This window comes from Numida meleagris, chromosome 1 (assembly GCF_002078875.1).
Source record: "Numida meleagris isolate 19003 breed g44 Domestic line chromosome 1, NumMel1.0, whole genome shotgun sequence".
Lineage (NCBI taxonomy): Eukaryota > Metazoa > Chordata > Aves > Galliformes > Numididae > Numida > Numida meleagris.
In genome coordinates, this window is record NC_034409.1 from 191,130,453 (window position 1) to 191,142,762 (window position 12,310).

The 12,310-nt window shown below is 46.5% G+C and overlaps 2 protein-coding genes across 4 annotated transcripts in view; one reads left to right on the plus strand and one right to left on the minus strand.

The window, feature by feature from the left end:
- The window catches only part of GDPD4 (glycerophosphodiester phosphodiesterase domain containing 4), a 34,672-nt gene extending 29,875 nt beyond the window's left edge, over positions 1-4,797 (plus strand). For all 3 annotated transcript variants that reach the window (XM_021388735.1, XM_021388744.1, XM_021388753.1), the window contains 4 exons: positions 438-585; positions 1,636-1,718; positions 2,982-3,064; positions 3,638-4,797. In XM_021388735.1, the coding sequence (XP_021244410.1) occupies positions 438-585; positions 1,636-1,718; positions 2,982-3,064; positions 3,638-3,669 (346 nt within the window). In that variant the 3' untranslated portion in view covers positions 3,670-4,797. The remainder of the gene's footprint in view (positions 1-437; positions 586-1,635; positions 1,719-2,981; positions 3,065-3,637) is intronic.
- MYO7A (myosin VIIA) overlaps positions 5,972-12,310 on the minus strand; it is a 58,218-nt gene continuing 51,879 nt past the window's right edge. The window contains exons 43-47 of the mRNA XM_021383231.1: positions 11,655-11,840; positions 10,786-10,902; positions 9,859-9,942; positions 9,279-9,398; positions 5,972-8,317 (exon numbers count right to left, since the gene is read on the minus strand). Of these exons, the coding sequence (XP_021238906.1) occupies positions 8,228-8,317; positions 9,279-9,398; positions 9,859-9,942; positions 10,786-10,902; positions 11,655-11,840 (597 nt within the window). The 3' untranslated portion in view covers positions 5,972-8,227. The remainder of the gene's footprint in view (positions 8,318-9,278; positions 9,399-9,858; positions 9,943-10,785; positions 10,903-11,654; positions 11,841-12,310) is intronic.

Consider the following 12,310-nt stretch of genomic DNA (forward strand, 5'->3'; position numbering starts at 1 on the left):
AGAATTTAAAATCTTAGGAAATGGCAGGATTTAAAAACCCCATCCCTGGAAGTGTTCAAGGCCAGGCTGGATGGGGCTTTGGACAACCTGGTCTATGGGACTTGTCCCTGTCCATGGTAGGGGTTGGAACTGAATGGGCTTTAAGGTCCCTTCCAACCCAAGACATTTTATGGTTCTGTGATTGATTCATGTGCCAGAGGGATAAACAAAGTTTTAATCTTTTAGACATGAATTACACTTGCCTGCAGCAGACCAGATATTCTGTATTAGTCAATTGTTATCAAATTGGCTGGTTGGGCTTCCTGTTTGTTCTTTATGTAGGTCCTAAAGCAAATCTTTCCTATACAGATTTGCCATTTCTCCTTGATTCAGCCGGAAGGAAGTACTAACCTCCTTGCTTTTCTTAATGAAGGCAATTGCCTCTTGGTCTTTTAAAGGAAATATGCTGAGGCAAACATCACCACCAATTTCTATGTGATTAATGAGCCCTGGCTCTTCTCCTTGGCCTGGTGCTCTGGAGCACACTCTGTGACCACGAATGCTGTCCACACGCTGAAGAACCTCAGCCAGCCACTCTTCCTCATGGTAAGCAGCAGTCCTCCCTCGCTCCAGGGGTACAAAATGGGGGTAGGGTGTTTGTGGTCGCCTTTAGAGATCAAGGGCCAATTCATGCAAGGATGAAAGGGGCTGAACATGAGTCTGGTTTGTCTGGTTCTTGTGAGCCACTGCAGCTATCATCATCCCTGTCTCCTGTTTTATCTTGGCCCTTAGAAAAGCACTCTAGCTGGTAGGGCTTGGTGACTGTGTCTGAAATGAAGTTAAACAAGTCCTAGTGAGACTTGTGTAAGGGCAGAGGAAGGGGCCTTTGAGGGCACACGTGGAAACTGCATGACAATTTCAATTTCTGAGATTCTAAAACCTACTGTGGATGTTCCTAATGATTAGAAACTCCTGCATTCCTTTTCAAACTTGGTCATATGTCACAAGTCAAAGGGAAAAAAACAGAATTACCCTTCCTTGCTGGGAGGGACTTTTCATGTTGCTTGTCTATCCTCTACTCTGCCTTTGACAATCTGTAGGGCTGAGGAGTGCCATGGTCTCACCAGAGTCCCTGTATCATAAAGGTTACCACTTGGAATAACTGGTTTCACACTCTTGAAGTAGATTTTAAAATGCTCCCACCTCTCATCCAGAAAACTAAGTTTTCATCCCCTCTGAGGGTGGGTGAGGTCCAATTTGAGGACAAATCCTACACTTAAAGCAGGATCCATCCCAGTGCCCCAAGTGGTTTTCACTCAAGGACAGTTTTGCAGGGGGAACCAGATGCCATCAGTTGATATTAATGTTGTAGGGACAAAAAAGTAGACCCTGTTATATTCACTGCAAAGCAATCCTATCTGTTGGGCACCCAACAGACCTATTTTTACAGAGGATGATGGCTTGGCACCTCCACCCAATGGCAGGTGACTGCTTCGAAATGCTTCTAAATGCTTTAAACACCTGAAGGATGTCACTTCACATGCACACCAAGGAGCTGAATTGCCATGGCCAAGCAGTAAGAAGGAGCTTGAGCAGCTTTTTCTGCATGCTTCAGTGTCCGTGGTGTTGGACATATCCTCCGTTGTTCTCTTCCAGACACCACGACAGTACAACATCATGTGGATCCTGACAGACCTGGCCTCGATCCTTCTCATCTCACTCATCTTTGCACTGCACTGGTAACTACTGAGTTCACAGAATCATAGAATACCCTGAGCTGGAAGGGATTCATAAGGATCACTGTGTCCAACTCCTGGCTCCACTGCCTTCTAACCTGATTCGTTGCCCTTGGCAGAGGAATGGAGGGATGCTTATGGTGACCTGAAGGGTTAAAACTACTCTTCTTAAGAATTAGAAAAAAAAAGTGCCCTGAAAATCTCCAAAAACTTCTGCTTGTTTTCCTGTTTGTTTTTTTTTTTTTCTATTTGGCAACTCAGACTTCACCTACCTGAAGCATTCAGTGCAGACATGGTGGGTTTAGAGCAGCAACAGAAATAAGTTATCAAAGCTGATGGACTGGAAAAGGAATTGATTCTTCTATTCCTGCTATTTAGATTAGGATATTAGACATTAGGACTTTGGTTGGAAAGCTCTCATTGTTAATATTTGTGCGCCCCATGTCTCTCTGTCTGCACATATCAGAGCCAATGAGTCATCCTCCCAGCTGAAAACACCTGTGTGTGTCAAGCACTGTATTTTCTTTGCTTTTGTGCTGTTCATGATATTATCCATGTTTAATTATTGGGGAAACTTGGATCAGGCTGCTGGATGCACCATAGTTGGATCAGAAACCGCTCACCCTGCTCTGCTTTCTGCAGTCCTGACTCAAGTCCTGCTGTAGTATCATCTTTCACCTTGCTTCCAAGGCTGCAGGTTGCAGCAGATGGCTTAAATGACCACACCCTTGCAATACATCATTACCATCTCCAGATCTTCCCGTCCTCATCTCCTCCAGGCTCCTCTCCACGTGCTTTGTAAAGTTGTCTTTGCATTTCCCAGGACCCAGTAGAAGGTTCTGATGCATCCAGATCACCTCTTCTGGGCTGGCATGGGGCATTCCCAGTGCTGCTGGGAGCAAGTGGCCATCAGCTGTGCCTGAGAGCCCTGTGTGATTTTGTTTATCAAGTTTATGAGTCCACCAAACTCACAATTTTTAAATGCCCCTGGCTGCAAAATAAGGGCTTTAATCCCTTAAATATTGCCTAGAAAACAGGGCTTACTCACCAAGTTGCCCTTAAAATGCTATTGCTCACATGAGGTGTGAACACTTATGCACCACAGGCATGCACCAGGCTCCCTTCTTACTCAGAACCTGAGCAAATCCCCAAATACCTGGGCATTTCCAGCCCTAACAGAGGAGAAAAAGGTGACCAGGGCTAGAGAGAGCTGCAAGGGACACCACAGCAAGGAGTGACCTGACCCAGGCACTTTGCCCCTTGCAGGTGGCGAGAGCGGAGCTTCTCCTGCTGTGCTCATGATGGTGAACCAGTGCTGGAAACCGGCACCTACAACAAGTTCAGGACAGGTGAGTGGGTGAGGAGGAGCAGGAGATAGATGGATCCTGCTTGGGGAGGTCTCCGTGGGGCACAGCCAGTGGGGTGGTAATGGGTGCTCAGACAGGACTGAGCCCTGTGGGGGCACCAATCTGGTCCGGGTTGGAGCTTGGGGGTGCTTATTAGATGGATTAGCCATGAGAGAGGAGGTCAAGATGCATCTTGTCACTGTCTGCAACCATCTAATATATATTAGATGCTATAGACTATTATATATATTAATAACATATTTTGGAGATCATAGAATCATAGAATCCTTAGGGTTGGAAGGAAATTTTCAAGGTCATCTAGTCCAACTCTCCTGCAATGAACAGGGACGTGCACAGCTAGATTAGGTTGCCCAGAACCTGATTCAGCCGCATCTTGAAAGTCTCCAGGGATGGGGCATCCACCACATCTCTGGGCACCTCTGAGATGCTTCCATGCTCCAGGTTTCTGAACTAAAGAAGCAGACAAGATGACCCAACATTGCTTTCAAGCACTTAGGGCCAAGCTGTCTCGGTATTTCAGTGTTTCGATAGCTCACTGTGTGCCCTCTTTTCCAGAGCTTAGCAACATGCCAACTGTCATGGCCTGACGTGGGCAGGGAGAATACAGAGCTGCCATCTCGCTGAGGACCGGAGATCGGAGCATCCTTTGCTGACCCTTCCTGCAGTACAAATCCAGCCTGCCAAGAGGGGCCAATAGGCTCCTGTCAAAGAGGAGCCATTTGCCACCATGGTCCTGATGGAGATGAGCACTGAGTTCTCCTCCTGCTTTCCTCATCATCTCATGCCTGGCAGGGATCCCAAGGGTGTAGGGGAGCACACATGGTATTGCAGCTGTGAAGAAGCTGTGCACCACTGTGAGATGGTTAAACCCTCCTAGTGGTATCCATGTAGTAGCCACTGTTTCCCTTTGAGACCTTTGGCATCTCAGAGGGTAATCACCCTGAGCACCCTCTGGTCCTCCTTGTCCTTGGCTGCCCATGTTTCCCCAGTCCCCACTGTCCCTTCCTCCTCACAAGTCTCCTCCAGCCCAAGAGCACACCAGCCCCACCATGATGGTCAAATGCTGCTGGATGGTTCACCAGGGTCTGTAACATTCTGTAATACAGGCAGGGGCAGCTTAGGTTTTCCTTTCCCCTCCTCTAGTCCTTCCATTAGTCCAAATGGGGCACCCTCTTCACCTTGGCATTGGGTGAGGGAGTATTCCCCATGAATGCAAAAGGAATTTTGGTGCCTTGGCCAAGAAACTACCAAGACTATGACCAAGATCACAATGGTTTTTGTCATTGAGTTGCATGTGAACTGGTTCCACCAAATGTCCTGTTTTCTTTTCCCTTGGGGGAAGGTCTTTATATCTGCTCTGCTTCCTGGGATTTATTTCAATTTTCATTTCTCCTGGTGGCTTCTGGCATGCAGGGAAGGAAAACTGCTCTGCTCTGCAAAGGAGAGCTGAGCATCTCCCAGGTTTAAGCCATAAATTTCTACTTGAACAGTTAATAAGAACACTTTTTAACAATTATTATTATTTTGTAAATTGCAAGTGCAACTTTAAATACATTTTGGCTCTCCTGTCCTGTTTTTTTTCTTATTCCAGCAGACAGGGAAAGGGGAAGAACAGAGTAGTCTTTACCAAAATCAGACCGCAGGCATCTTCTCATATATAAGCCTCATTCAGCAGAATGTTTTTGCTAAATAAACCTATAATCACAAGTGAAATGTGAAAGGGAAGTGCTAAGTTTCAGAGTTAACAGTGCTGAGAAGTGCTCAAACCTTTCCAAGTTTGCAGTTTTGAAGTATTTTGGAGGCTAGAAATGCAAAAAGGCAGTAGCTTCCTCTGGAAGAGAGCTGAGGGATTGCTGTAGAGCAGCTCCAGATCTACGGAGCATGCAGAGGATGCTAATGATGGTGTTAAATCCCCTCCTTGTACTCTGTATAGCTGGTTCAGAGATTTTGTGAATACCGCTCATGAGCAAGTGCATGAGCAGAAAAAATGGGAGCTGAAAGTGTTTGGACTGAGTGGAGGTGTGCTCCATGGTGTCCTCAGTTGTCCAGGTGAGGGACATGGCTGGGACAGGCTGTGGTCCCTAGGCTGTTGTGGTCTCCTCATTGTGTCCCAGGCTGACCCATAACAGCTGCTGCCATGTCCTGAGCTCTGTTGTGTCTCAGCTACTGTTTTGGTTGCTTCCCAGCTAGCAGGCTCTGGTAACACCATCAAGCATGTGGCTGGTGGCCTGAATTCTGTGCAAAAACTTTTTATAGAATCATAGAGTCGTTATGGTTGGAAAAAACCTCTAAGATCACCATGTCCAACCCCAACCCATGCCCACCATGCCCACTAACCACGTCCCTCAGTGTCACATCTCTAAGGTTTTTAAACATCTCCAAGGATGGTGACTCTACCATCACCCTGGGCAGCCTGTCCCAGTGCATTACCACTCTGATATTTTTCCTAATATCCAACTTGAAGTTCTCCTGGTGCAACTTAAGGTCATTACCCCTTGCTGTCTTGTCCCAGCACTTCCTATCCAGAGATTCAGCTCAAAACTTGCCTTTGAAGAGGATACAGGCCTTGTCTTAGAGGATGAACAATGGAAACTCCCAAGGCTGCAGCGGGTTTTGCCCCCAAAGAAAAGATTTCACTTATCATAGGATCACAAAGGTTGGAAAAGACCTCCAAGATTGTCAAGTCCAATCATCAGCCCACCACTACAATGCTTATTAGATATCCCTAAGTGTCAAGGCACACTGATATATGCTCCCATCACTGGATACTCTCACCTGGAGTCCCACTACACAAAGAAAAGTCTTCTCCCTAGTGAGGACCTGAAAGCCCCCATTCCACCTTTCCACCCCAGGAGACACCACAACCACACAGTGCAGAACAGCCTCCCACAAGCCACTTTATGCCTTTTAATTAGAGTATTTCACTTGGACATATGTTTTTGCAATGTTACATTGCTTGGTGTGAATACAAAGATGCCAGCAGACGCTAATACGTATGACACACAGGCACACAGACACAGAGTCCCAGCACCCTCAAACTGGTAGGGTGTATGAGAGGCCAACAGAGCTGTGAATGAGGGGACAAGGGAGGCTGTGGGGAAAACACACTGGAAAACATTTCTATGCTGCGTCATCTACTGAGCTTGTTGGGAGAGGCAAGGATGGATCAAGGAAATTGTGACTGTGGTGGTAAGGATGATGGAAGCATGTCTAGGGGTGGGTGGGATCCCTGGGACAGCTGGATCATGGCAGCTAGGGAGGGAGGAAGAGCATTGGAGATGGTTGTTGGGGAGACAACAAGGCTCCCAGTGCAGCCTTAGCTGGTGTTACCATGATCCCATCAACAAAGTACCATAGGCAGGGAGAGGGTGGAGGGAGGGGATCTCATGGCAGCTCTGTCCAGCAGGTGGCTGTCTCCTTGCAGCACTGTGTTTGCTTTGGTGAAGAAACCAAGGTCCAGTGTCACTGCTGCATCCCAGCCTCATGCTGTGGTCCTTGTGGTCCAACAGGCAATGCCACGGTGTTGAGGAACTGAGCCCAGCTGAGCTCCAACAACACATGGTACCATGCAGTATGGACTTTATGAGTGCAGCTGAGCTCAGCCCAGTGTACTGGACTGAGTTCTCCCACACCTCCTGGGAGCCACTCAGCATTAGCGACAACAGCATCAGATCTTGGTGGACACTTCTCACATCGCCTGATACTATGTGCCTAGGCACTTGATCCTCTGAAGCCTGGATTTTGGAAAGGCACTCCATGCTCCTTCCCCCACATCCTCCCAGACACAATGTGGGTTAGCCTCCCCTCTGCTGGCAAGTCCCATCTCTGGTCCAGTGGAAGCTGCTCTACACTGCATGCTGCTGGGTGGAAGATGAGACAAGCAGCCAGCAGATGAGTATGGCCAACCAAAGATAGAGAAAAGCCCACTGAGATCAAGGGCCTGCCCTCTCTGCGAGTGGTTCAGGCTCCAGCTGGGACTGGTAGAGAGCCGTTTTATACAGCAACACACACAAAAGCACAACAAAATCATTAGCTAATCATTAGCTGTTTCCAGTGTTGATGGACAAGTTCCTGTTAAGGTCAGAGCCCTTTCTGCACATGGGCTTGGCCATAGTCTTCTAAGACTGGGAACTCCAAAACCTCTGCATCTGTACTGAAGCTTGCAGAAAAGATCCTCCCGGGGTTAATTTGGACACGAGGCAAAAGGAGGTAATTCATCTTCCATGCTTCATTTCCAGCTGAGCCCTTAACTGGGAAAGATGTGCCTTAGTCACTGGCAATCACGGTTCCAGGGGAATCCTTGGGCAAGGGATTGTCCTGCAGGTTGCCCTCAGCCCCAAGGCATTGTCCAGATATCGGCACGAAATGCAAGATTTCTTTCTTTTTAATGTTTTAAAAAATAAATAGAAGAAGAAACAAAACTTTAAAATTTGTTCGTTAAATATTTCCAGCATTGCACAGACAGCACTTTAATGTTCTAACATGTTCAATCAGTGGTTTTTTTATTCTGATTCCTAGTTAAAATGTGCTCCTCCCAGCCTGCTTTCTCTTTCTGTCCTTGAGAACACAGCGTATTCTTCTTTAACGTCAAAAAAACAAGCCCTGCAGTGTTCATTGGACACCTTTCCAGGATGGATTGGGTCTCCACTACTCATCTTCAAACCTAAAATGTCCATAAGCTCACCAAAAGGCTTTAGCATCCCAATTGTTCTCTTGTCACTTACAAAAAAAAAAAAACAAAAACACCACAAACCAAACCAAACCAAACCAAGTCACACACACACGCACACACACAAATCCTCCTCCCAGAGCCTTTGTGATGCCAGCCATTGGGTTCAGGCAAACCTCCTGCCAGAGTCTCTTTGCTCAAGTCATTGTCTGAGAGCAGTGTTGTCCTCTGGAATTCTTTGAGGTTTGGGTGTAGTCAGGATGGGGAGGGAGGATGGGTGATCAGAGATAGTCATCTTCACTGGAAGGGGTGGTGGGATTGGAGCCGTCAAGGTCAGAGTCCAGCGAACTTCCTGATGGTGTTCGGCTCATCTTCCACATCTGGGAGGCAAAGGTTCTCCCCCAGCTGCATGGGTATCCCACAGCCCTCAGCTGGTGAATTAGCCCCATGGCCGCCTGCCAGTGACTTCTTGGAGTTCACTTGCTACCCTTTGCACTCCTCTGTTTGCTCATGGCTGTTAGCATCTGGCTGATGTATGAGGTCAGAAGATCATCCATCTTGTAGCCCTGGTGAAGAGAGAGAAGTTCTTACGTGTCCTTATAGCAAAACTTAATCTCTGGCTCATGCCTCTTCAACACATTTGCTACAGGTTACTGATTCATATGTTTCTGGGGGGTATTTCGCCCTCTTTTTTCCCCTCTTTTCCACCATTCTCTTGATGCAAGTATAAAAGGCCAAACACAATTTCTGTTGTGAGACTCTCTCAGGATGCTACTGATGTTCAGAGCTTTGGAAAGGGAGTAGATTTTCAAACAGACAATAATAAACAGGATGTCCAAAATTAATAACAATTAACCCGACAGGAATTTTTATCCTTCATTCTTTGGGTTTCAGATTTGCTTAGCAGAATTTTTTTTGTTGTGACTGTTAGCAGGGACAAGATTGCCACAGATCTTTGTAAAAGTGCACCCACTGAACACACATCTGCTTTCAGAGAATCATACGAGTTGGAAAGGACCACTAAGACCATCTAGTCCAACCCCAACCAATCCCTTCCATGCCCACTAACCATGTCCCTCAGTGCCACATCTCTACAGTTCTTGAACAACTCCAGGGATGGTGACTCCACAACCTTCCTGGGCAGCCTGTTACTGTATGATTTGTTATGCTTTTCACTCTAATGGCATGGAGAAGAATCCCATGCTCCTGGGATGGCTTGCCTGTAACTTGGATGATGAACTCAATAAGAGCCCCGGTAAAACTCTGCATGGATGTACAGGCAGAGGTGAGACCTTACATACCTCGCATATCCCAATACTTGATGTCTAACCCACACTCAAGAAAAGCTGTTGTGGAGATAGTAACCTTACAGTGCTGAAATCCAGAAGAAACAAACAACGATAGGGGGTTCATTTATGAGACCACCTTCAACTCAGAGAATCTCTGAGACACAGCGTGCTGGAAGCATTTAATTTTGGCTTGCCAATTTTGTTCGAAGTGTGTGCCATAATCTTTAATCCTCCTTACCAGGGATGTCTCGCAGAGCAGCTTGCTTCCCCTCACCAGGTTGCCAATTGTTATATGGAAGTACGTGTTGCCACTGCTCCAGTTGGAGATCTTGGTGAAAGGGTGAGTGATGAGAATATCCTGGTGGGAACACAAGGCTGACACTCAACACACAAGAGCCTCAATTTTATGAAGGGCAACAGGGAACACCCTGTTCTCTTTCCTTCAAAGCAGACTAAGGATGTCTGCTGAAATGAGACTGCACTATGGCCTCATAGGAACAGCAGTGAGGTGCAAGACTCTGGATCCTCCATTGCTTGTGGATGATGGCTGTTCTGGAAGGACAACGTGGCTGGTGGAAGTACCTAGTAGGAGCTCATGTACTCCAGCTCCAATCTTAATGTCTGTGAAAGGATTAAGGAAGGAGTACGTATATTCTCCATTTACAGGGCTCAAAGAGCTGCTGCTCCCAATTCTTCTCCAGGATCTTTTCTGATGATTCAGTTGTTCAAACTAGGCTTAATGAGAACTCCTGTATCTCTAAACAACACAGCCTTTGGGCTGTTGGCTCAGAAACATCTAGTGAAGACCTCAGTCTTACCTTGGTTTTGGGATCGATGAGGCTGACTCCATGTTTATTGATGGCAATTAGAAGGATTTCTGGGTAATTTGGCTCTGTAGTTTGCTGTGGGAAATGAGATGAGATGATCAGGGGAAGTGTCATGCAAAATCATTCCCTTTTTCCTCACTGTCTTCTCCTGCTGGTATCTGCTGGATCATTAATTGCTATCCAGTTAATTATTTAAATGTAAACATAGAAACCATTAAGGTATTGGTAATAGTCTGGGCTGTCTTAATTACAGATCTCCTATGTACCTGATAATTGTCATGTGAGCTACAGAGAACACGAAGTTCTTAGCTCCTTTCAGACATCTCCAAAAGTGAAGCCATCCCACCACTGCAAAGGAAGAGCTGGGGCAGGATGGCAAACTCCCAGGCATCTCCTCTTCTACTTGATCCCTTTGTTTGGGACTCTGCTCCTCCTCTTGACTGCTGCTGTGGACCCCTTGGCCAAGACTACACTGCTCTGTCCTTTTCTGAACTTTACTTTCAGCTTAATTAGTGTTGGTAAACACTCCCAGCCCTGTGCCAGCATGGGATGTACACCTGGATTTTGTGTGTGCAGACACATCATGCGGAAAACTGCATGTTCCCTTCTCCTTGCACAAAACAGAGAACAGCTCTTGCCTCTTCAGCCACAGAGCTGTGAAGACAGATCCAAAGATGACTGAGATACATTGGTGCTCCACAGTGTCTCAGTATTGTAAAGAGATAGAGCAGCCACAAATTACTGTATCAGCCCTTTACCGATGGTGAGTCTCACACATTTTCCCTGCCTCATCAGAGTAGTCCCAGTCCAGTTCAGTCCAGACACTGGGACAACCCTGCATGCCTGGAACCCCTCCATGATATGGAACTTCTGAACTTGGCCCAAAGCTGCCAGAAAAACTCCAAGAAGGACAGGTACCTTCACTTCAAAGAATGCTGATCCAAACGTAGGCCACTTGAAGATAATCTTTAGGAAGGCAAGCTTGGCTTCTTCTCTTGTTTTGCCTGCATGCTTATTGTAGTATGCCACAATGGACTGCAACAGAGAAGACAGTAGAGCTGGAGGGTTTGCATTGTCTAGTACCATGGATTTTTCCAGGGAAGGAGCATCATGCCACGAAGATGGACTATCCTACCAGAAACCATAACTGCTTCACGTAGTAATTTGGCTTTCACTGAGATTCATTAACGGACCACATATGGTAAACCTACAGTCAGTTCTCCTTGCACTAAATCCTATCCGACAGCGTTTTTTGACAAGTTTTGGGACAGCCACTAAAAAGATAGATAGAGAAGTTATATAGGTGTTGATTCCAGTCTCTGCACCAATGAATACTTCCACTGGATGGTCACTGGAGTAAAGCCTGGAACCAAGATAGGTCCTTCTTTCTTCAATGAGCCATGCTGGTAACTCTCTGATAGGGACTATAAGTTTTAATCTCCAATTTATGAAGAAAAAGGGACTGAGGGACCTTCTACCAAAGAAACCAACAAATTGTTGGTTAGGTAGATGGCTGTGCTCAAGTCCCAGGAAAGAGAAAATACTTTTAAGACCGTTTCTTGGCAGTGAGACATCTATATTCTTCTATGATCTAGACTTGCCTGTCCAAACATACAGGTACAATTCCTCCTCTTGGTGCTGACAGGAGGGGAGCGCTCTGCTAAGGCTCAAGAAGGACCATGGGTCCTTCTGGCAACACTGCTTCAACGCTGAACATCAGACAAGTGACACAAGATGCTGGACTTCCCCAAGCCAAGCCTGACATATGACTAAAGCTGCTGTTTTACCCGTTTCCAGTCATCTGGAGAGAGCTGCCGGACAAGGTCCTGAGGCACCAGCTCCTTCAGGAGCTTGGGGATGCTGGGGAAATAGGACTTGTCATCCTCAAACTTCACCCGATAGATGAGAGCTGCCAGCTGCAGGACCTCTTCCCGTGAACACTTGTGGTAGCCACGTAGATACTTTGGTAACTCCTGTGTGGGGAAGATAGCAATTCAGGGATGGAGAGGGTGACCCCAGACCGTCATCCTCTGCTGGTAAATGGAGGTTGTCTGAAGATCTCTTGTCTAAAAAAGCCTCCTGTTATATAGCACAGAGTGGTCTTTGTACTAGATAACATATGTGTCCATCTACAGTCTTGTTCACCCTCCACACCTCATAATGAACACTTGGAACTGAATGCTTTTTTCTGCCTTTTCTTTCTCCAGTTTTTTTGATCTATTTCCCCATTGCCAGAAGATGTTTGAAAAATTGTTAAGAAACTATTAAAACATTAGGGGATATGGTCATATTGGGATAACTGCTTTATCCAGGCAAGAACACAGGGAACATATGTGTGTTTGCGTTTGTTTATGAGAGAGCTTTGTGACATGCAGGTGTCTCTTTCTTCCCAGAAGAAACGAGTGCATAAGAGCTGCAGCTTCTTGAATGGCTTCTGGGGCCA